General features: G+C 42.4%; 1 protein-coding gene across 1 annotated transcript; it reads left to right on the forward strand.

Annotated features, from left to right (window-relative positions):
• The first annotated feature begins 550 nt into the window (after positions 1-550).
• LOC138609329 (SNF-related serine/threonine-protein kinase-like) lies at positions 551-16294 on the forward strand. Its single transcript, XM_069681974.1, has 8 exons — positions 551-752; positions 4019-4372; positions 4815-5033; positions 5867-6113; positions 10077-10218; positions 11492-11704; positions 12042-12176; positions 13522-16294. Exons 2-8 carry the CDS (start codon positions 4250-4252, stop codon positions 14828-14830), a joined length of 2388 nt encoding a protein of 795 aa, XP_069538075.1. The 5' UTR covers positions 551-752; positions 4019-4249; the 3' UTR covers positions 14831-16294.
• Positions 16295-25782: the final 9488 nt, after the last annotated feature.

Here is a 25782-nt window from a genome sequence, read left to right on the forward strand (position 1 = left end):
CTTATGAAAGTAAAATTAGAAATGTGTTTCTACAAATGCTAGGCTAGTTTTGTCATTATTGTTTATAGGTCCTCTGTTATATGTTGAATATATTTAAAATATATATTTTTTCACTTTTCAACTCTCTCACTCCCTCCCTCTCACAGTCAGAGGGTAAAATACTCTTGATGACTCATTTAATCAGGAAATGTCCGTACATTAATGCATTTTATTAATTTTTTGCAGTGTTTAATTTTGACAAGACTAAAATGGTCTAACAAAAAGAAAAGGAAATAAGTTAAAATCCAGAGTAACATATCTACTAATTAGACAATTTAGTCAATTAGTCAACTTCTATTTCAATAAAATAAAACCAAAGAATGAATAATTCCTTTTAACAGCTCACGTTACTAAATTAGACTTATTCCATAGTTGAACTGTTACCCCAAAACAAAAAAAAGGCATTTATTTTTACGCTTTTATTTTGAAATCTGAACTTCCTGTATTAACCTGCTACCGCTGCGTGTTTGACGCAGTTGAAAACGCAAGCTAGAGAAAGAGGGAGGTTGAGTTGACAGTGTGACAGACTTACACGGGGACTCTTTGGAATAATCGTTGGCCGGTTCTCTGTCAGTCGGTACCGAGTGTTAAACTGAACGTCTGAGGATTTCAGCCTCGTTCAGGCTCGTAGCTCACGGCCCAGAGCCCCGCACTCTCCCGCAGTTTGAAAGGGAACAGATAGGACGAGTGGCGCTGCTTCATATTCCTCTGTGGTAAGTAGGACTGGTGTAGCGCATGCAGGCTGATGGTGTGGGCCCGCGTAGTAATATGTGTCAACATAGCTGGGCTCCGTTGGGTTTCAGCAGGGGACTTGCGCATCCTTCGAGGTGCATTTTAGCGTGCTATTCAAATCTTCACAGCTTCATATGTGTGCTGTTGGCGCAGGCTGGTCTGCACTGTCATGTTATTGTGGATGCGGCCAGCAGGCATGTTGACAGTAAAGGGGGTACCCATATGTGCTGTAGCGCCTATGCAGATTAAATACAACTGGTGTAGAATGGTCAGCACAGCTTAAACAGAACAATCCTTTTATATACTTAACTTTAGGTCTTCATGTGGTAGTGTAGAGTGAGGTTACAGTGACATATTGATAATATCTTTAGGCTATGGAAGACCAATAATAACTCCCATAAACTAAGATATGTATCTATTACCCCTCCTGCGTTGTCTCTATAATTATCCCATAGTGATGTATTTATTTCGTTTATATTTCTGAAATATCTTTTGGGACCCTGAAAGTGGTTTCAGGTAAGTTTTGAAGGGTCATGAGAGCTGAAAAATGTATTGATGCAACTCAAATGATGCTAATATCAAGGCTTTTCTCTTGTCTATGCTTTTTATTGTATAATTCAAGACTTATATAATATAATATAATGTAGGTATAAAGTTGAACTGATAACAACTAATTGACATATATAACTGGTTTAAGTATTCACTGGCCCTAAAATGTTGGGATCCTTTGTGTTACTGTACCATTGGCTACTAAATCTTCTTACCTGAAGTATCAGAATTTTTTAGCTTACCATCGACAGTGTGACAAAAAAAAAAAATCTTTGGTATCTTTGGCACATTGACAGCTTAATCAAGCGTGCCAGGTTAGTGATTTTCAAGTTAACCAGAGGCTTGATAACTCACCAGCTCATATCTCTTATCTTGGTCAATGAGAGTGGAGCAGTTATCATAACAGGTCCTTGACCTCATATGTGTGTTAATGTGCACACACACTCACTACCTAGTAAATCAATACACACCCCTAGCACCTTGAACAGTTACACAACCAACCTCAAAGCGTGCATGACGCTGGTGTGACAGGCCTGGGGGCTCTCTAGCCACGTAATCAAAATACCAAACTGTTTCAAACTTCAAGTTCATTTTTTAACCTTGTTATTTTGCCCATAAACTTTACTCCTATCTAGGTCTAGATTTAGGCTAGCAGATCCTGGTTTAACCCAGCTCATAATCAGACCAGCCCACTTTGGTCTCACCTAACCTGCCCTGACTAGTGTGCCCTAGCTGTCTGTGTGTGTGCATGTGTGTGTGTGTGTGTGTGTGTGTGTGTGTGTGTGTGTGTGTGTGTGTGTGTGTGTGTGTGTGTGTGTGTGTGTGTGTGTGTGTGTGTCTTCTTTCACGGCTTCAGGTTTTTTGAATATCAACACCCACATGTGTCAGTGTCAGGCGAAGAGTTCGGCAGCATTGAGATAACTTGTGTGTGTATGTGTGTGTGTGTGAGAGAGAGAGAGAGAGCTGAGACAGACAGAGATGTCAGCCTCCTATTATAAGAAAAATGACTCACTCTTTTCTCACAGGTACAATCATCCAACTGAAGATCACATAAAAAGCCCAAAGAGCCTTTTAGGCTTTCATAGTTTCATTTGAGTAAGCACGGAAAGCTGGTGGGCTGGAGAGGTTTATTTTTTCATCTAACTGTATCTTGTTGTGTTGATGGGTGTGTTCCCTGGCAACACTTATTTGGTCTCCTGTTCTCTCAGTGATTCCAGGTGAATGGGACACACCTAGGCCAGGATCACCTCGCTGGAATGTTCTGTGCCTGTAGATTGTGTGGTTTTACCTTTTCTTTTTGCTGTTGGCACGCAGGTAGATTCCTGAAAGAGGAATGCCATGCCTCCCCCGGAGGCGTTTCATAATCAGGGCTGTGAAGCAGCGTACAGTATGACGACAACAGCGTCTGCTAAATGGAGCAGAGGGTTAGACATGTGAGCGCAGTAATATTGAAGATGAATCAGTTTAGAATATCTTTTCACCCCTTAGAGGCAGAAAATATCAGATGACACAACATTGATTATGAAACAAATCCAGAAGTAGCTGTGAAACTTTGGACAAAGATGTGTCTTGTTTACTGGAGCTTAAAATATAGTGCAGATGGATTAACTGATATTAAAACAGTGATCTAAAATTAATTTGCAATCATTTTGATAATCTATTAATCTTTTAATCAAGAAAAATGCAAAATATTTGCTGGTTCCAGGCTCTCAAAAGTGACGTTGTCTACTTTTCTATGTTTGATATCATTTTAGATTGAATACTTTTGGGTTTCTGATTGTTGGTCAGACAAAACAGACACAGCATTTGTAGATCTCACCTTCGTCTGACATTTCATAGACTAAACGACAAATCTATTAAAGGAAATAAACAATCAACAGATAGATCAATAATGAGCACAAATATTACCACCTTTATTTGTTTTCCTTTTCCCGAAGCAGAAAATCGTCACTACATTTGATGATGTTTGGCATGTGATGTGAGTTTTTTCACTTTTAGCTTTATTTAGCTTTCTTTTAGTAAATTAAGTTTGGAAAAGTTGTCTTTTATGTAGCAAGGCTAACAGATTAGTTTTGTTCAAAGACAGGCTCATATGCACCAGGTCTTTTTGCAGACAAGCTAGCTGGCACTAGCTTGTTCACAATGTCATTCAGTCGGTTAATCCACTACTTTGGTCCACACTAAAATTTGAAGCATTTGCCAAAGTTTCATGACACTTTATACAAACATACCTTTGGATGAACTTTGGTGATTCCCTGATTTTTTTTAATCTAGATGGAAATGTATCTAGTATTTCTGTTTATGCCAAAATACGTGCAAAACTAGTAACATTCCCATCAGCCTCAGCTGTATGTTTGTTTAGTTCTAATTACCAAATGGTTGCTTGCTTACTAATAACACTTAGATAGTGACCATGGTAAACATCATACTTGCTAAATATCCGTGTATTAACATTGCCATAGTTGGAATGTTAGCAATTATAGTTAATTCAATTGATAAATTATGCACTCACAGGCTGTGAATGCAGTCTTGAGAATAACAGTTAATCTGAAAGGTTTACGACTCGGGGTTTAGCAGGATTTCCTCCAAAGCAGTGAATCAGTTTATTGTAGAGATTCACTAATGTGTCATATTGTCAATATAACTGTTTGAATTCTGATTCCCCCTCTCTCTCTTTTTCAACCATTTTCATTCTCAGATCACTGGAGGATGGGATTGAATTGAGAAGAGCAGCAGCATCACGGCAGCACAAAAACTCCAATAATTTCTCTTACCATCGAGTCTGGGTTTTTCGACATTGAAAGACCCACAGTTGGTCTAGAAGCTAAAGAACCACCTAAATTCAGCCTACTGAGGAGGACATGGAGAACTGATCAGAGACCAGCAGGCACCAGAAGGAAGCTCCTCCCCCTCCTGTCCATCAGCAGCAATGGCGGGGCTCAAACGTCACCATGACGGGAAGATCGCTGGGCTGTATGATTTGGACAAGACGCTGGGCCGGGGACACTTTGCTGTGGTCAAACTGGCACGACATGTTTTTACTGGGGAAAAGGTATGCTTGTGCATGACTGTACATGTGTGGAATGCAATGATGCCAATTATTTAATTTCCTCATTTCTGAATAGCTTTTATTGATTTCAGCCTCACCCTAACATACAGACATTCCTAAGAAGGGTGACGAGTAACACGTGTAGAGATTTGAGTTGTGTCTCAACATATTGTGTTGATCTTGGCCTTTGTGATTATATTAGCATCACATGATCTGTCTCGATGTCTTTTCTTAAGATGTTTTCAATTTGACATGACTAAATAAATACTTGTAATGTTTTTCTGTGACAATCATCACAATATCTAAAGTATCTGCTCTTCCGATCAGCAATTAGCTGTTTCTCTTTAAAAGTATGAACAACCTCTACAGTTTACAAAGGTTGCTGCTGATAGTAGATTGGAACAGATGTCTATCAACAATTTCCCTCATTATGCGGCTCTTCCAGGTTGCTGTGAAGGTGATAGATAAGACTAAGCTGGACCCGGTGGCACGCGGGCACCTTTTCCAGGAGGTGCGATGCATGAAGATGGTGCAGCACCCCAACGTGGTGCGCCTGTACGAAGTCATCGACACAGCCACCAAGCTCTACCTCATCCTGGAGCTGGGAGACGGAGGAGACATGTACGACTGCATCATGAAGCACGACGGAGGCCTCACTGAAGAGGTGAGTGGGAATGTGGGCAGCAGAGTGGCCATTAGGGTGCATGGACATTCAACTTGCAAGTGAGGGTGAATCCTACCATCAAGTGTACTTGACTTAGGAAATCTGAACTATCTACAGGGAACCTTGGGATAAGGCTTAAGAAAAGAGACTACCATAAAGTTAAATCTCAAGGTTAAAGAATTTGGATGTATCTCCTTTCTTTATTTTTAATTCCGGCTTTTTGTGGAAATGCAGTGAAGGCGAGGTCGACAGTAGGTCACAGCATTGCACACACTGCATCTCGAGGTTAATATATTTCAGATATGAGGAAGCAACTGTGTGATATTGAACCTTGTTACATTACAAGTGAAGTAGGGAAACTTCCTGGTATAAAGAAGGCTAGGAAATAAACAAGGTATTGTTGGTTTTATAGTAAAAACGTGTCAAAATAAAAGTTAGCATGTTTTGTAAGATTATCTCCTGACATACTGTATTAAAAAAGTTATTAATTCAAAATTCTTTAATTTTTTTTTTTTACTTTAAAGCAAGATCAAATTACTGAAAACCCTTATAAGTTTAATATAAGGGCTAGATAAGAAGATTGGTACTACCCTCCTTAAGGTATGGCGCTTGAGCCTTCGATTGTTAGCAAGACGGTTAGCATCGCTGAGCATGCAAACTTGAAAAAGGGGGGGGAACAGCTAGCTTGTCAAAATCAGCTAAACTGAAGCACCATATAAAGTGAACTTCAATATTTCCATTTCCAAGTGGCAGTAGTTGGAAACTCTCAAACTGAAATATTTTTTTAATGAATTATATTAACATTGCTCATGTTATTGTCTTTCCTCCCAAAGGTTGCCAAGTGTTACTTTGCCCAAATTGTCCATGCCATCTCCTACTGCCACCGGCTGCATGTGGTGCACAGGGACCTGAAGCCGGAGAATGTGGTGTTTTTTGAGAAGCAAGGTGTCGTCAAGCTGACTGACTTTGGCTTCAGTAACCGGTTTCAGCCCGGGAAAACTCTCAACACCTCCTGTGGCTCTCTGGCCTACTCCGCTCCTGAAATTCTGCTGGGGGATGAATATGACGCTCCTGCTGTGGGTAAGTCTAAAGAACTGCTAGATTAGCAAGTGCTAGGTTACGTAGCAGGGAGATATCTTTGCTGATAATTTGTCAATTAGTTATTACAGCATTCACCTTTACTGGAATGAGACACAGTCCGTAGTCCAGTGTGTGTTCCTAGCAGCATGTACAGCCTGTCCTCTGCTGTGTATAAGCCTGGTTAAGCGATGCTGTTATATTCACACGCTCTCTATCTGCCATTACGACCTACTGATAGCTCTGCATACACTTTGACCGTGCTGTATGACCCACAGGACTTTGGATGGACCCTGCAGACAACTTGGCATACTTAGGCTTTAACAGCTAGCTGATAGTAGGAGGGGAAGTGCTCAAAGTTCAGAATGTGGCGGCGTATGTCCTATATGAAGTTAATGAATGTCCACATTTTTAGTTCATTGGCAGTCACATCCTTTCTGTGTGTAAAAAATCTGGTATCAAATTAGGCTGAAATTGGTTTCCTCAGCACTTTCTTCTTCTGTGGTGGAAGGGAATACACCCCTCGATCATTCTTACCATGATCCTTCTGTCTCTCCTATTGACAGTGGCACCAATCCTCAGTGAGCCACAGCTTAGATTTTAAATTGAAATGTGATGGAGAAGAAATTAAAGAAGCGTGCAGATTTGAGGCTGAAAGAGGTAAAAGAAGCGTAAAAAGAGAACAGGAGAAAAAAAGAAGAGAAAAAAAGCACGAGTAGTCCCGTCTGTTTACCCAGAGGCCACTACGTCAGAGCAAGGGAGAAGCATTTTCTCTTTTTCTGACTGAGTGGATTTGCTGTGGCTATTTTCTTCTGCTTGCCTTCGCTCTGTCTCTTTTGTGGCAGGCAGAAGAGCTGCCTTTAAATACTGAAAATGAGGTTATAATCGTTGTTGCTGTTATTTTTCTGCATGTGCTAAATTAGATAGCTGTGTGAGCGGCTGCACATGAGAGGTCAGCTGTCCTGTAAAGCCTGTCTGAGCGCCTGACCCAGATGACAAATCAGACGATTGTGGACATTTTCAGTGCATATATGTGTGTGTGTGTTCTGTCCTCTGGAGTGATGGTACTGCCTGTCCGCTATTGTTCATTCAGCTGAGATGATGATGTTTTGATTGTGAGGATTATCCACCCAGCCGGGGTGTAATGTTGTGTGATTCTATCAGCGCTGCAGTTTGATGTGGAACAGGCTGAACGGAGGCCGGCCGTCCTGACGTGTGGGGCTTTGAGGTTACATGGCCTGGGATCACAATGCTGCCAAGGTACCTGCTGACAGTCTGTAGGGTGCTGAGGTTTGCTGGTGACGTGCCAGGTGGCTGCCAGCCCAGTTCGTTGCAGAGATAAAGAGGCTGTCCGCGCTCGGCTCTCTCAAGTCGGGCCTGTTTGGAGGCTTTTTTTTCCTCGTTTGAGGAAGTGCTGAAAATAATTTGAGATGAAAAGTGATCCAAATAGGGAGGGGGAATGTTGCACCATAACTCAGTCCTACAGCTGACAGAAGGAATGAAACAGCACGAGGTAAACACACAAAGCTGCAGTAAAGGAGAGAAAAGGCTTCATTTATTTATATTACTCTCACATGCTCGGGTACCAGAACTGTATCCTAGATGATTTTCAACATTGATTAATGTGTTTATTTTTTCAAAAATAGTCAAAAATAGTGAACAACACTCATCATATTCACCCAGTTCCCTTTCTGACATCTTTAACCGGCTTGTTTCATCTTACGAGAAGCCTCTGGTGGGTAGAATACATGCTGAAAGAAAACAGTGAGGAATTTTGAGGATAGAAAAAAACAACAATAATGTGTGAAATTTTGATCTCATTGAGGCAATTGGAAGGAAATGACATGTTGCAGGCATGTTTGTGCACTTTAGGGAGCAGATGATTGGCTCATAAGTGCTATGAAAAGCTTTTTCTGCTTTTTGATGTTATGCAGTGTGTGGGCTCTCTCCTTTTTGTCTCCACTAAATGGAAAGTTAAATATAGATTTCTGCTTCCTCTTCAAGAAGCACAAGCTGCACTTTAAAAAAAAAAATGACTTACTTAATAGCAATTACAAAGAACATATCCTGGGCACATGCATAATTCAGAGCATATCTGTGCATAATGAACGTGCCCAAGTAGAAGGATCTTTCAGAAAAACATGTTGCATAATAATCAGCAGGACAGGATGTTGAACTTGGCCGGCTCAGCCTCGGGGTTAACAGTCTTAGGACACAAGGGAGTGGTTGTTAGTTATCTCAGGGAAACAATGGCTGTTAAAATGCAGTTCAGGACGGAGGAAAGGGATGTTTACATTCCCAGCTGTCACCAATAAGTAGCCTGCGTCGTTCGCTCCAGGGATGCTAATGTGCGGTGACGAGAACAGTGTAATCCAGAGATGTGTCAACCATCTGGTTTATAAATAAAGTTATTGAGGAAGGAAGTTTGGCGGACGGCTGACGCAAGTAATGAGGGAGCAGGGTCATGGTTGCTAGGATACGTTGGCTAGGGGGTAAGATGGTGGTGGGGACTGCAGCGGAGTTTGCTCCCTCCATCAGCAGCATGAGACGCTCCTTCACAGTCTCAGAGCAATAAATACTCACCACCCACAGTAAACTGGCACGTTGACTTCACCAGATTGAAATCTCCAGCGTATCCTGGCAAACTGCAATCATATGAAGAAATGTGAAGACACATCCTGGGGGCTTTTGGAGGATTAACCCACTTAGGCTCACTTTTTTACAGAATAAGTCTTTAATTTATGAGTTTATAAGTTACACAAGCATGGTGTATAATTGGTAGTAATTAATACGTCTGCTGCTCTGTCCTTGGAGAGAAAGTCATCTGCTGCACAAGAAGTGAGCAATTTAACATTGTCAGTGAGTTTTAATAATAAGAGTAAGAACTGATAATTTGCCTGTGCAGCCGGAGCAGCCATGGCTTCAACAACACAAAACCTCTAAGAGACAAAGTGACACAGTTATTTTGTTTGATAAAGGAGTGACCTGTCAAAGTGTAGCCGCAGCAGTCGGCACATATTACTCCAGTTGTAATATTTAGTAAGCATGGTTGAATTAGGCTATAACCTTGACCTTTAAGTGTCTTTGAGCTCATTGTTTGGTTTTACAGCCAGCAACTTTACTGTTTTGGTTCACTCTCACTGCTCTTATCAACCTCCAGCCTTAGCAGGCTAGCTGTAAGCTAGTTAAAAGTTCTGATAGCTTTGAAGCTAATGTTGCTGTGTCTGCTTCATGTGTAAATGTATGCTAACATGTTTGCTACAAGTGTATTAAAAATTAAGAATAATATTGGAAAGTGAGATTTGCAGGAGAAGATACTATTCCACTGCTATTTTTATAACCACTACATGACTACATGACTTCAAATGTTGCAATTGTTTGTCCTAGGATGAAAAAGGGGGTCGACATGACTATGAAAATGTAAGCTTTAATGTCACTGTCTCTCTGCTCGTAGCCAGACAGCTGAATGTGTGTCAGTGGACCATCCCGCTGACCAGAGCGCCACAGAACGCCAAGAGCAAAAAGTTGCCGTTTTAAAAAGGCTAATCGGACCAAGAGAACTGTTCCATGAAATTAGCATTTGTATGATGCTTTGAGGGATGAACACGTTAACCCACTTTCCTAGTACCGAGTGTTTATGTGGGGGTGCATGCATGCGTGTGTGTGAGCATGACGCTGGCGGCAGGCAGCAGTACGGAGCCTCATCCTCGGTTTGACAGATGTGTCCTAAGCTAGTACATATTTACGGAAAGGGCTCTGATTGAGTGTTATTCATGCTTCATTTCAACTGGGGGCGAGACAGCTCTTGTTTCTTTATATCTAGGTCACTAAGCAGAAACAACATATGTGTTGGTGTGTCATGCTTATTCTTTATTTCTGTTACCATCTTACGTAAAACACTTATTCGTACGCGCACTTAAGTATGTTTTGGTGTGAACAGTTTGCATTCTCTCTGTGTCGCTGCAGATATCTGGAGTCTGGGGGTGATCCTCTTCATGCTGGTCTGCGGTCAGCCCCCCTTCCAGGAGGCTAACGACAGCGAGACGCTCACCATGATTATGGACTGTAAATACACAGTGCCTCCACACATCTCCCATGCTTGCAGCGAGTGAGTAACATGCACGCGCACACACCCACACAGATGGACGGAGTACTCTGCAGATACTGCATATTTCATGTTTATAGATGTGTGAAGACAAGAGACCGAAGAGAGAGGAGCGGCCTCTCTCTTCTGCTGCTGCTCCTCGTTGTCCTGCTTTCACTCGGTGCTGCAGTCAGCTGCTCCGCCAGAGATGCAGTGCAGCGTTAAGTGTATCTAATGCACCCTTTAAAATCGTCCCTCTATTTTTAACATTGTGAGGGTTTAACGATGCGTCAAGTCAGAGCAGGGCAAAAGAGGTGCTGAGTACATTTAGGGTTTGGCTCTAGCTTTGAAACACATTGTTTTTGGACATGACTTTATTATTTTATGTTAATCTGCATGTGCTACTTGAATCTCTGGCACACGTTAACTGTGGCCTTGAGGAAACAGCGCTTCTTCATATTTCTTTTAAACTATATAGCCAGTGGAGTTAGCTGCGCTACACCTATCTCAGCTAGACTGCAAAAACAAATAGCAAAGGTTTACAGCTTGTTAACAGGATTATGACTGGTAGGGTTAGACTGATTTTAGGTTTCAAGGCCAACAATGAAAACAGTGCTCTTGTGATCAGCTGCAGAGAGCTGATGTTTTGTGCTAACAAAATATCTTTATGTTTGACCATTTGTCATGTTAGCAGAGTTATTGGTGCACTACGCTTAAAGTCTGCTATAGAAAATGGTGCATCATATCCATGATTAGAGGTCTTCAAAGGATAATTCTCTCTTATTAAGAGTTGTATTATTTGCAAACTTGTGCCCACACTTGGAGCATAGAGTTAGCTATGCTTCACAATCACCTGTGGCTACCAGCTTAAAACATCCAATCACATAAATGCAGGTGTACAGCACAACCACAGTAATCATTTCTGGTTTGTTCTTTCTTTGTTCTAGTTTTTGTCATTATTCCTTTTGTGGAAATGTGTGGCTTCTATTCCTATCAGTAATAAAGAAACTGAAAGTAAGCACATCATAACTTTGTTAATAGCCCCTTATTTTATAGGACAGTTTATCTTTACAAGTAGGGCAATCACAGTAGGTCAAAGGTCATCCAAGTCTGCTCTTGTATCTGCCCTGTGTCACTTTTAGTGATGTTGTCTTCCTGTATTAGGAATTAACTTCTATCTAGGGCAGCCAACACAAAAAGACTTTGTGATTTTTCTAAATGCCAGTTATGACTTTGATATAATCTATTGTATCTGTAGTTCCTCTCTGACACTGCCCTCCTCTGTGACTCCCTCCAGTCTAATAGCTCACATGCTGCAGAGGGACCCCAAGAAACGAGCGACCCTAGAGGAGATCGAGGGCCACGAATGGCTTCAAGGTGTCGACCCCTCACCCGCCACCAAGCTGTCCACCCCGCTGGTGTCCCATCGCAGCCTGTCGGAGGAGGAGCACGGCTCCATCATCCAGCGCATGGTGCTTGGGGGCATCGCAGATCGAGACACCATAACAGAGTACGTGTCCCTCTCTCTTGCGCTCATGCATGAATTACCACCCTGCTATTCTTTCCTGTGTAATCTCACAACATTCGCCATGGTTCACCAGTTTAACTACAGAGTAATTGAGTGTCGTCAACACTGTAATAGCCTTTAACAAGCAGCTGGCAGTCAACCCTGAGCCATGTCAAATTAAATCTTCACCCCCGTCACTTCCTTTTGACTCACGGTCAGGGTTTCATCCTGATCTATGTGTTGATGTGTCTTAGTGTGTGTGTGTGTGTGTGTGTGTGTGTACGTCCGTTTGTACCTGTGTGTATTTTGGAATTCATTGATTCACTTTCTATCCTCCCAGGGCTCTGGAGTCAAATCAGTACAACCACATCACAGCTACGTACTTCCTGCTGGCTGAGAGGATGCTGAGGGATAGGCAAGAGAAGGAGCAGCACAGCCAGACACGATCACCCAGCCCCAGCAAGGCCCAGTTCAGGTACACACACACACTCTAACACACAAACACAAACATTTCTGGAGATAGACAGGGTGCTGCCTCTGCAGTGCTGCATACTGTCAGTTTACAGAAGACAAGTTTGACAGCAAATGGACAGACGGAGCCTTTTTTTCTGCAGAGACTGAAAGACAGACTGTGAATAGAGAGAGAGAATGCATATCAGCAACATTATCAGGGTTGTCCAACCAAAATATCCTGAAGCTGAAAACAGCAAATGTTTTCCTGCGCTGGCATTAAGGAGAAGTCAGAATAATTATACAACCGGATTTTCTAAATTGTATAAAGTAAACACATTTTTAAACTTTGAATAACTTTTCAAACCAACGTTTCTGTAAGTGAAAGCAATCTGACCCTTACAATAGTCCCAGTCTTTGCAGCTAGATATCTAGTCAGTGTTTACTAACTAGCTAAGGTAGCTAATTAACTAACCAGGCAGCCTGGGTCGGTCATGCAAATTCATTAGAGTTCCAGCTTTTTGACGCCTGATGCAGATACTTTTTCTCCCATCATCAGCATGTATTTTAATTAAAAAGGATTGGAATAGAAATAGACCTGAAGGTGCATGAAATAAAAGATGGATCATTAATTATATTACAATATTGATACCTCTCTCTGCGTAGCTTCACATAATGACAGAAAAGGGGGGAAACGGCTAGCTTGGCTCTAGTCAATAGTTACATAACCTCTTCTACCAACACTTTGAAAGCTTACTGATCTACACATGCTGTATATACTGTGCTTTACAATTTGGGTTTTTGGTATAGATTCAAACAGAGTAAGTACAGCTGGAGTCAGAAAGCAATTAGCTTAACTTACACAAAAAAGATGTCCAATCGACTTTAGGTTGAGTAACAGTGTAAATGTGCGATAAATATTTCTTCATGATACATGCCAGCATGTACTCCCACATGTGTTTATTTTTGAGCTGTGTTGGTGCAGCTCTGTTTTTCTCTTTTCACATGGACAAAACCAGGCTAACTGCTACATGTCTGTATGCTAAGCTAGGCTTGCCTCCCTTCAACCCTGTGCTTGAGCAAGCCATAAAACTGAATTCCAGGCAATCCGTAACTCACTCTTTCCGGTACATGCTTACAACAAATGGCATCTGAAACATGTTAGCAATGACAGTCGCCTCCCCAATTAAGGCTAACCCAACCCTCGGGCAGCAGATGCTCAGGATTCCAGCACGTTAATTGTTATGAAATAATGGTTCAACCTCAACATTCAACCTTATGAGCGAAGAGGGAGTCTGATCATTTAAACATAGTACTTCTAATCCTGTTCAACCCACTTAAGCTTGTGTTGTTGTGTTTACCCTTCACAGGCAGTCCTGGCCCACCAGAGTGGATGTTCACCAGGATGTCAGTGATGGCTTGGGAGGTCCGGCTATCTCCCATCCGGGGGGGCCACAGTCCCCTGCCCGCAGCGCTGAGAGCCTCCACAAAGGCCCCCGCCCCAAAACAGCTCTGCTGGACGTCAGCCAGCGGCAGGAGAACCACACCACGGCATCTAGCCAGCATCAGCCTGCTCGACAGAACCTGGAGAGGGGGATCAGGCCGCTGGCAAAGCCCCACTCCAACCCCCACTCCAACCCCCTCAGACTGGGCTCTCTGGGCTCTGTGGGCCCCTGTAAGCCTCGTAGTCCCAGTCTTTTCAGCGTGGAGGAGGATGAGGAAGAAGAAGGGGTGGGAGACTTATTATCCCCCTCAACGCTACCTGCTCAGGTGGTGCTTCGCTGCAAAGCCTCTTCCTCATCATCATCTACTTCTGGTAACCGGCTGACATCCCGTATGAGTGCTCCAGTTCTCAACCAGATCCATGAGGAGGATAAAGAGGAAGAGGAAGAGGAGGAGCAAGGGGAGCTGCATGGACTTGGCCCACCCAAACCCAGCCTCAGTCTCAATCTGAACTCTAGAATACCATCGCCGTTAACACTTATGTCATCTCCAAAAACTCTTGGTGTAAAAGCACCAGTTGCGGCTTTCACCCCCAGTCCAGAGACTAGTGACGATGAGACAGAAAGTCATAAACCAGACACTGCAACTGTAGGTGGACAAGGCGATGAGAGTGAAGGGAGAAAAGAGGAGAGAGAGAAAAGGGGGTCAGGGCAGGGCAGTGACTCCAACTGTGCTAGTCCTGGATCAGGTTCAGGCCAAGCCAAGGGCACAACCAAAGCTGCCAGCGGCCTGGTGGAAAGCCTAAAGTTGATGAGCCTGTGCCTCAGCTCTCAGTTCCACAACCTGACGGGGGGAGGAGGGGGAGGCAGTGGGGGCAGCGCTAACGTTGTTGGAGGGGACACCCAGGACCGCCCCATGTGGAGGATGTGCATGGGCGGCTCCACCGGCAGCCTGGATAAGGTCTCGCTCCTGGGTGGACCTTCACCCAGGGGGAACCTGTACCACCCGCAGCCCCCTCTTGGAGACGCGCTGGCGGACCCTCTTCTGGAGGGCCCCTGCACGGGCACCCTGAGGCTGGGAGAGCTGGACCTGGCCCGGGAGAACCACAGGAACATGAAGAACCGCGTGCTGCAGATGCCTCTGAGCGACAAGACTCTGTCCGTCAACATCCACCGGAGCCCCAAGGAGGGTCTGCTCTGTACCCCCACACCCCACAGCTGCTGCCAGGTCATCTAGAGCGCGGACAGCTGCTGCATCAGCTGCTGCATCGGCTGCTGCACCTCCACACTCCTCCATCCTCATCTATACATTCCTTATCATCCTGCTTCAGCCAGGCCATCGCTGGCTCATGAGTTCACACTAATTTTGCATTTAAGCTGTTTCCTGTGATTTAACACTTCCGGTGGATAACTGGGAGAAAGTCTAAATGCCACCCTTGCACATTTAGGGATGCGAGAAGTCTCCACGGAGGAGTCTGGGTGCCATGCCAAGTATGTGAAGCACTTTGAGCACATTAAACGGGACACTAAGGGGACATTTTAACCCACTGGTTTGTTTTAAATAAGAGACATTAAGTATGAAACAGGTAAAGGAGGTGCTCACATCCCTGCTCTTACACACTTATATATACTGTATGTACAGATTTTGTGCACATTCACACATACACCTTTATCACTTTCTGATAAGCTGATAAAAGGGACAGGTGATGAACGGGTAAGTTTAAGTGTCATGTTACATGTTGTCTTTTGTTGGACTTTCTGCTGTTTTTTTAATATCATTATTTTTTAAATTATTTTTTGAGACAATCGTTTTATTCGTTTTTTTATTCTGACTGAACGAGTGAAGTTATGACTGTTTTCATTGTAATGAGGACAAATATCAGGGTGAACATGGACAGCAGCACTTACATATGACGGTGGCACACAGTATTTTGTAGTCTATCACTGTTTTATTTTTCTATCTCGAACATGCTCTGCAGACTCGGAAAGAAAATGCACACTCACTTGTCAACTCTCTGCGCTGTTACACGGCAGAGTTTGTACATATGTGAATAACCTCTTAGCAGTACTCTGTACCTGTAGTATTGACGGTAAAGTTGTATTGCAGTAGAAACCTGAATACTAGATCCTTACTCACCATTATCCTCCACTCCTACTGGATGTTCAAGGTTTTGGTTGAACCCAGAGCTGGACAGGTGTGGCTTAATAAGATTTGAATCATCCCTTAAACCATACTGAAGTCAGTGATTATTATCTATGACGACAGTTCTTCAAATTCAAAGCGAATGATTACTGGGTGGAACCTAAACCATGTACAGCCTGTAGCCTTCCAGGATCACGGTAGCCACTGTTGTAGCATATTCCAAAACAAAAACAACAACAAAGGGGATTCAATAGAACATAATAACACCGCCCCTTCAAGTATCGGTCTGTGTAACTGGATGTGTGACCCACCCCTCGTGGAATATATAACCTGACAGTGCATGTGTTTTGCTGTAGCAACCTTATTCTAACCCACTGAGGTCAATCCACCTGCTGTATCTACCTAAGTAACAGATTCTAATGGTCACTTTACTGTAGCCTCACAGCAATACCAGCGACTGCAAAATGTACAACAAAAATGGATGTGCCATAAAATCTGTCTTGAGCATATTGTACTGTATGTATATGATAGAGATCTATTAAAATGAAATGATGTGAATGATGTCCGCAGTCTGTTTCTTGACCTTTAATAGATCTGCTTACATGTTTAGAGGCAATAAGATGAGGTATTTTAAGACAAATAATACATCTGTTGTGCAGCTATATTGCCAGGGATATACTTGAGCCAAGCAGAAAAATAGACAAGAATTAGGCGTTTTGGAGCGTAATGAAATATACATTGACCTGTAAATGCCAAAGCTACAACTGAGGAAAGTGAGAGCATTTTCATTTGCAAAACACCATTTCAGGATATCTTTAAGTATTCTTTACTTAAAGCTCCTGTGAGGAACTTTTGGTTTGATAGCCTGGTTTGCTTTGTAGGTCATATAGAGTAATCAGAATTAATTTTAGTCTGTTTAATAACCAACTAAAAACTCCCCACAGGAGCTTTAAATACTCAGTTTGATTGTGTCTATATTTCATAATTTCTTACTGAGTATTATAGGAATCACAAAGTAGCTATTTCATTTTCCTATCTACAGATTCTGAAAATGATAAATGACTTGTTCTCCACAGTCCATGTGGTGTATGCAGAACACTGACGCATTTTTGCCTTGTTCAACTTTCCTGTTTACGTAAAGAGAGCAAAGACAGCAAAATCACCCACGAATGCTGGGTCAACAGTTTGCTGGGGCATTTTGTTCAACACTATATTTTTCTAACACTAATACACCATGTTGACAAAAGGTATCTGAGTGAATTAGACTATTAAAAATCACTTATAAAGATGACCTACTGGTTTTACTCATATAGATCAGTTAACTTGTCATCTGGAGATAATGCAAGGTCAGTTTATTTCTGTAATTTGCCTCTTGTGAGAACACCAAACTTTGCAAAAGCACTTTGAAACAATACTTAACACACTGCTGAACAACCACCTTTTCCCTTGGATGAATTGTTTGCTGTCCAATGCCTTTACTTTGACAACACACAGAGAAAGTAGTCCCTTGTGCTTTAGAACTGTAATATTTGTGAATTTTGCCCCCAAAACTGCCCAACTCATCAAGCATCACTTAACCTTTTAATTTAGCTTCAAACATATTGCTAGCAACCAGCTAGCCTCTAGGGTATGATACAGACTCAGCAGAATGTGCGTACGTATTCCCATTGTGTTTATTTTCCTGAATGGTCTAGAAGCTTCCCCCCCCCAAACACTGCAAGGAGTTGTAATCTCTGTGACATCTGGGCTACTGTTCCACATCAGGCCGCTGGGAGGAAATCAGATCAGATTAGATCAGCTCCAGGGTCGACACATAAACCCGTTTGACCCACAGGCTTATATCCACACATGTACTCACACACACAAACGATGCGCCAACAGCTACACACAAACAAGCTGGGGCACATAAGCCAGGAGGGAAAACACAAATGAGCAGGTGACGTGGCGGTCATGTGGGTATGAAAAAATGAATGAACCAGTCCAGATAGTGTGTCATAGAGGATGTGATGAGGCAGACAAGACACGAGCTGGAATCTGATTTATCCCACAATCCTGGAGAGACATCACTGCATCCTAATCTCTCTCTACATCTTTCTGTACATATTGGTTTATTAGTTTAATTTGTTTCACAATATAAAAACCTATTATGTAGAACACGATGGATATGGCTAGATGTTGACGACTGTGTGAGTTAGTTAGTTGTGTGGTGTTTACAGTAGACGCTGCGTGGTTTGCAAGGGATAAATCTGGCAGACAGGCAGGGAAACACCACTGACAGACACGACGCTCACAGCAGCAGACAGATTATCTGCTTCTGGCAAGTCAGTGTGTATTAGCAGCAGTCTGCTAAAGTTAATCTTTAACTGACATTTGTACTGATGAAAAACCTTCAATTGCAGTTGAATATAAAAAGGTTGTTGTGGACTTGGAGGGGAAAAAAGCCTCAGTACATTGGAGGCTATTAAAGCTGTTTTTACATTTGTGGCCTATGGGGCAGAAAAACATCAAAGATAGATGACACGGGCACAACCACCTGCTTGTTTAAGCTAACGTTATAGCTAAGTTTACTAAGAATTGGCATCCAGCTGACACAGAACAACATTACAATTCTTTTTTGAGTTTTCCATCCACTTAAATCTCCTGTGAGGATTTTTTTCCACTGGTTATGAAAAAAAACTGAAATTACTCTATATAACCTTCAAAAGCACACGAGACCATCAGCGACAAGATTGATTATTTCTATACAGTTATTCTTAATGCCTGAAACTGCTGGCAGGGGGCAGGTGTCAGATGAAGCGATTAACTTCACGCTGCCTTTGTTTACATTTTCCAGGGCAAAAATGTCAAGTGAGTGATTCATATGACTGTTAAGGAAAGCAGGATGAGATTTTTTTGTTGAAAACCACCACTGCAGCCTGTACAGGAGTCTATGTACAGGACACAATCAGCAAAGAGGTAAGAGGTACAGCTTTGTCCACAGGGGGCGCCAAAATCAAACACAAACAGAAAGATCCTCACGGGAGCTTTAAAGTCGAGCTGAAACGGCATTTCGAGAGTATCTAGCTTCCGTATCATGACGTATTTCCGAGTGAAACAGGACGTGCAGGTGGGACATTTAATTAGAGGGATTTGATTTGATCGTTGAGAAGTGGGCATTGACAGACGTTCTCCACAGCGCAGTAGCTAGCTAACTGACCGAGCGTTCTTGGTGCTCTGCCGCTAAATGTTGCAGATTGATTGGTTGAAATTGTTTGGTGCTAACTTACGTAAGCGCGCGTGAAATTTAGTTTTACCGAAGAAAAAATGATCTGATTTTGATATAAGAATACGAAGAAATGGATTTTCTGTATTTTTTTTGGCCTATATTGTCAAATAGATGCACAATATTACCGGGGATGTGATCTAAAGGGATTAAAATGACATTTTTCATTTCACCTCATCTTTAACAAATGTAAGACGTGTTTGTTGTTTATTAACTTGAAACAAATACATGTGTTAGCTTGCTAGCTGATTGCTAACTATGTATCAGGTGGTGTAAATTGACCCTATCAAGACTTTTTGTGCTCTAAACTGCTGCCTGGTTTCATTTAATACAATGGGAATCAATTATAGGTCAACGTGTTTGTCTTAAAACCAAAACCATGAGCTAATAAATTCACTATTCAAATGAATGTCCATGAATGTTTTAGGTGGTTGATTCCATGTTTGTATCAAGAATAATGATTAATGTAGGTAAATATTGACAAGCAATGTGTAGGTTGTGAACGCATCACAGTTAAATGAAGCCACTTTGTGCAGCTTCTACAGTAAAAAAAAGGTTGTTTAATCTTCTTCTAGTCATACATTGTTGAGCTCTAGTGAATAAAAAAGAAAAAGGTGAAAAGGAGTGTCATGGCATTGACTGCACATGCAAGGCCTGGCAAATTTTTCTACACATAAAAATGTATGCTATTAAAGTAATTCAAAAATCATGTACAATGTGTTCTGATATTAGTTGAGGGACGTACTTCCCGGGCTGCACATGGTGGTGCAGTGGTTAGCAGCATAGCTAGAAGGTTCCTTGTACGAACCCCACTTCAGACGAAGTGGGCCTTTCTGTGTGGAGTTTGCATGTTCTCTCTGTGCAAGCGTGGGTTCCCTCCGGGTACTTAGGCTTCCTCCCACAGTCCCAAGACATGCTCGTCAGGTTAATTGATGACTGTAAATTGCCGTAGGTGTGAATGTGTGCGTGTAAGGTCATCTGTCTCTATGTGTCAGCCCTGTGATTGACAGGCGATCAGTCCGGGGTTTAACCCCACCTCTCGCCCAACCACAGCTGGGATTGGCTCCAGCCCCCCTGCGACCTTGTACAGGATAAGCGGTATAGAAAATGGATGGATGGATGGACTTATCTCCTTGTTTACATTGAGAAAGGCTGGCCTAGTTCACATAGGTTAGCCCCCATGCTATATTGAGCACTCATGTAGCCCAGATATCTGTCCAGCAGTAGAGCTGATTCAATCCTTCTTACCCTTAAATAAATCCTCTCTGTTTTTCATTGAACAAATGTGTTTTCTGTTGTGTTACTCACTTGTTTTCTTAAAAAAAATGTAACATTGAATATGTCACTGTTTTTATAATGTATGGACTCTATCAATTGAGAGTGTATCTGTCAGCAGAGCATCTGATCTGTCAGTGGAGCTGAATGTTAAAGCTGATCTCCTGCCACCAGGCTGTCAGAGGAAATGCTGATAAAACTGCTTTAAGGAACAAAGCGTGCGCACACACGCGCACACACACACACACACACACACAGTCAGCAAGGCAGATGGATCCCACACCTCTTAGACTAAATACAGCCTGCTGAGACACTACAGTCCTCTGTTATTTTAAAACTTTTGCTTTGTGACTGCCTAACAAGCACAACACACACACAGACACAAAGACACACATACACACATGCAGTTGGTCCCAAAGTACACAGACACTGTTTGGCCATCTGATGGAGCTTTTTTTATCCGTCATTGAGAAGTTTGTGTGTGTGTTGTGAGGCTCTGTCTCTGTGTGTGTGTACATCTGATTACACTGTAGGCTTGTTCAAAGTGTTACTAAAACAGTGTGTTTACTCATGCCACACAATGTGAAAGCAAGGACTGGCAGAGAAAGCAAGCGGTACAGGGAGAGAGAGAGAGAGAGAGGACAGCAAGTCAATTAAAGGCAAATATTCATCAGCCGTGACAGCCTGGGAAAAAGCAAAGAGAGGAGAGGGTATCAAAAAAGAACAGTTATTAAAGTATTACATAAAGGACATCAGAAGCCACAGCATTTTGACAACAAATTATATTACCAGGAATAGAAGGAGCAAACCGCAGCAGAGCAAAGCAAGGAAATGGATGTTGGGAAAAAAAGAAGAGGGCAGGACACAGCTGGAGAGGATTGGGCATCAAAGCTGTAAAAGGCAGACACAACACTGCTGCTAAACAGGAAACCATACAGCAGCACACAGAGATGAAGACAGGGTAGCTTTAATGTTGCAGCTTTAGGAAAATGACAATCCATCAGATAATGAAAGCAGGGAGAGCGATCGAATCAACCAATCGTACACGACTCCAATATGAAATGCATTGTGGCAAAAATAAAGCTGGGTCGACAATACAGAGGTATCACTGGTTGGACATCAGTGCAGACTTCCTTCCAAGTCACATCCTGTTGGATCTGAGAGACGCCTGCTTTTAATGATCTTGAATGAGAGAAAGGCCGTTTGGATGTTACCCAAAGTTGTTGTGATGAGAAGCCACAGAGGCTTTTTGTTGTTTGTTTCTGAGTTAATTAACAATTGTAGCCTGCAGGTAAAATGAGCTGGAGGACTACAATAAACCATATTTGGTTTATAAGGATAACGTTATTGATTTTACCTTTGTAAGTTAATTTAATATATCTATAGAGTATTACTCAGCCAGTGAAAATGTGTGTTAGGTGTTTTGTTGTTTGCATAAAGATGTGTCAATATTGAGAAATTACTCACATGATTGAGCTCGGAGAATACACACATTTTAATTTTTTTTATAGAAAACCTCCATACATGCACACAACATCAATCAAAAGATAATGTGCAATAAGTTGTAAGGTTAAAGAGGGGGTATTACGCTGTTATACATAAATATAATGTTACAATGTTGGATGTCCAGACTAAACGTCGGTGAAGTTTGAAATCAGTATAGGTGAAATTACGTTGGAGTAATCCCCAGGCTTCTCAGCTCAGTCTGCAGGCTGCTGTGAATGCCAAGTTTCACACAGTTTTTTCTACATGCTGCCTCAGCAGCCTTCGGAGAGCTGGCCAATCAGAAGAAAGTGGGCTTGTAGGGGCAGAGTTTCTTAAAGGGACAGAGCTGAGTCGTTTGAGGCAGAGGCTGTATGAGGGCCTGCACAGAGCACCAGTGTAAGAAAAATGAGCATAAATCCCCCCCCATTAAGTGTATAATCCAATTTTTAGGGCCAAAATGAGTGAAAACTTGCATGAACTTAAAGGAGCAATTCGCCCCTGGAAAAAGCCAGTCAAAGCTGGTGTTCTCTGTAATCGATAGAAGCAATAATATTTGAAATTGGCGCCATAGCAGCTCGAGGTTGCTCTTTCTACATTCCTACAACACCCATCGTGCATTGCACCCCTCCCTCTGAAAGGAACGGCCCAGCAAGAGACGCTAGAGTGAAATACTACCGTTTCGCTGCAAGCAATGGCTCAGAGCGGTACAGCATCCAAAATACGACGAGAATATATCAGTTGATCGTCTAAAAAATCTTCGGGTCTGCAGTCTCGTTTCAAACCTGACGATTTTGAATGAGACATGACATCGGAGGCAGGCATCTTAGATTGAGGAAATGTAGTTTAGCAAGCTCCCTGGCCACCACCAGATGACGTGTTTGATGTAGTCTGGCGGAGGTTTTCCAGGGCTCATTGGAGAAGCGGATAGTGTCCTCCAGGCAGTAGAAACAAGCTGTTTACACAATAGTTCATCTTTTATATGCTGAACTTGTTAGCACCTGTAGTTGCATTTTTATACATCTAGCCAACAGCAGGCAACATTAGCACCCATTTGTTGTTGTGTTTCTGGCAAAATGGTGAATCTACATCCGACATTCACTCTCTACCACTTCTTGGGGGAACTGGCTCATTATCAGCTAAGCTAATCGCTAACTCTGTTGTTTGGTGGTTAGCATGTATTTTACAGTGAGTTTTTTAAAACTTCTGAGCAGAAAACAGATGCCTGAAACTGTAAAAAGATGCTGATTTCAGCCGTGAGAGTGAACCAGAACAGTTGAATTGCCAAAAAACAAAACAAATAGCTTAAAAATGCTCAAATGTACTGTATACGGTTGAGGGGATCTGCCTGGGTGATCATTCTTTGAAGCTGTAGCACTTTTGAGCAATTTTTTAACAATGACTTTTAAAGAAGGGTTACGGTTAGAGCTTTCTTTGCTTTATCAATTTTGACCAACATTTTTTATGTCTCTTATGAGTTCCCAAACTATGTAAATAATAAACAGGTTGACGAGGAAGGCTCTGCTGTACCTTTAAAACCAAAAAACGAGACCAGATTTAGTTCTACAGAATCAATGGCTTCAGTGAAGGGAGAGAAATTACATGCTTTACAGGTTTTTTATGAATCAGCAGCACTTCAGTCTCAGCCCCAGTGATGTCACTGATGAGACGTGTCTCAATGCCTCTTTGGATCCATTTCATTCCTTCTACAGAGTGAAGAGAAGTCATCACATCAACAGCTTTTCCTGTGCTCTGTCTGCAGAGAATTACCAACCAGCTGGCATACTCCACCTCTGCTTCTGTCAGTCTTCCCTGATGCTCTCAGAATTGAAACGCTGTGAACATTAACCTCTGATGTCTTTGGTGTAATGTGGGAGCTGTGGGGTGCTGTGAAGTGCTCTCGCAGCGTGGAGACGGGACTTTTTGGAGTTCTGGGAAAATTACTTCACCTTTCATATCATTGGTATGATAGAAAATTCACTTTATTGATAGATGAACGGTGCTTTCAGTTAACAACAGAGTCATGCTGCACAGACTTCATTGAATATTTTCCTTTTCATTGAGCAAATGTCAGTCTGGCTGCAAACTCTGAGGTAAAAATAAATCTCTGGACGGTAAATATCATCAGTCACTCATAGGCAGTCAATTGTTGTTCGGTTCAGACAGGAGGGGAGTGGAGCTGCCCGTGCGTCATGCAAAAATCTCATTACACTACTTGACTGTCACATGAAAAATGAACACAATTGTTTGGGACTTCTGCACTGAGGTGATGGATGCCTATATAATGAGGTAAAAAGAGTTGTCCGGGTTTATTCATATCATCCTTTATGTTTAAGTTTAATTCACTTTTGATCTGCAACTATGGCAAAGGACTGAAAAATGCATGTGAATAATCAGTAAACAACACATCTGAGCCCCTGATGCTTTGGCTGCACAAACCTGTATGTGGTGATGATGATTAAAGATACACTGAGAACTGATAGGCTGCCAGCAGCAGTGCAACAGTGTGTATTTCTGTGTGCGCACACCTTTTATGTGCTGTTATTTCAGGCCTCCGAGCTTCACTTACATCCAAACCCAGTATGAAAGCTCCTGTCACTTTTCTCACTTTTGCAAATGAAATGAATCTGTGCCCATGTGACAGAGGAGGAGAGACACGAAGAAAATGCTTGCATTTATTAAGTGAATATTACAGACAGAGGGCCTGGCACGTTGTGTGTGCACGTTTCCAACCCCAGGAGGCTGCGCACATGTAGCTCCTGCTGAATGTTCCTCGCCTTGCCTTGACAAGTAGCCAGCCAGCGTCTCGAAGAAAACAAACAACCCATAATTACCCCGTTCAACCGCAGCATCACTTCCTGCAGTTCGGCAATCCAAAAGGCTTCGGTCTCCGTGGCTACCCTGTTGCCGGGAGACAGTTCGGGTGGGCTGGGTTGATGTCTAAGGAATGACAGGGACCGGCAGAGGTAGCAGAGGGGTTGCACGTGTAAAGGCCAGGGTGCTCAGTGCTTAATAATAATTATACATCACCATGTTATCAACTCCCTCCTCCGCTTACTAAACTGCAGCCATTAATCAGCCAGCTGCCAGAGAAAATAAAAAAAACATGTTATTAAAGTTGCCCTGTTCACTGGTCTGTTAACAAACTTATGTTTTAGTGTTAACATTACTTGAGCTCTCAATGTTTTCCTTACCCAATACTTGTATAACCACTCAAGACCCTTTGATACTACATGTCACATTCACCCTTTCACACACTAATGTGCTGTATATTCATACGCCTCCAGGAATTTGGGGTTAAGTATTTTTCACTTCGGCATGTAGCCTGGAGGAGCTGGGGGTTGCACCTCCAACCTTTTGAATAGAGGTTAACTCACTCTACCTCAGGTTTTGACGAGGAAAAAGAATGTGTGGGATAAAAAAGAAAATCTAGATCGATTTTGAACCTTTTTAAAATCTATCCAACAAAATTGTAGGAGTACAAAGCTTGATTGCAGAAGTAGTCATTTAAAATTGAGGCCCAGTGGTGACTTTGTAAATTTATGAAAAAGATGAAGCACAAGCAATCCAAGCAGAGAATAACTGTTATGATTTCAAAATAGTCAATAGTCAATTAATATAAATTAAGCATGAAGCTAATAGGTTCAACAAACAATTTCACAGAATTTTACATAGAAGGACACTTGATGGCTTCTTTGCTCAAGCTATTTTTACAGATTCACAAATTAACATCTCCTAGTAAAGCACCGTGTTGTTTCAACTCACGTCGATGCCCCTTGAAACAGAAGGCCTATTTTTAGTCTAACACACATCTCTGACCCTATTCTGTCACTGCAGTTGTGACTTAGCAGAGAGCAGAGTCGTACTGCTCTGAAAGCATCACTGTCCAGGTCTCCTGAGTAGGTCACTCGACTCAATATGCATGTGAGGGCGCTTTGCACAGGATTCACTGTTACCCCCCTGCAAAGGAGAGAGGAGGCAATGTGCATAGGCTGTTACTGTGCTGCCACCTGCTGGCTGCTATTAG

This window comes from Semicossyphus pulcher, unplaced genomic scaffold (genome assembly GCF_022749685.1).
Source record: "Semicossyphus pulcher isolate SPU_LCO1_2020_fin unplaced genomic scaffold, fSemPul1.0.p SCAF_5, whole genome shotgun sequence".
In the NCBI taxonomy this organism is placed as follows: Eukaryota; Metazoa; Chordata; class Actinopteri; order Labriformes; family Labridae; genus Semicossyphus; species Semicossyphus pulcher.

Excerpts from the sequence above, each read along its gene's own strand:
- LOC138609329 (XM_069681974.1), top strand. The coding sequence starts at position 4,250 with ATGGCGGGGCTCAAACGTCACCATGACGGGAAGATCGCTGGGCTGTAT. Across the intron at positions 6,114-10,076 it reads ATATGACGCTCCTGCTGTGG|ATATCTGGAGTCTGGGGGTG; the intron begins GTAAGTCTAAAG and ends GTGTCGCTGCAG. Across the intron at positions 10,219-11,491 it reads ATCTCCCATGCTTGCAGCGA|TCTAATAGCTCACATGCTGC; the intron begins GTGAGTAACATG and ends GACTCCCTCCAG.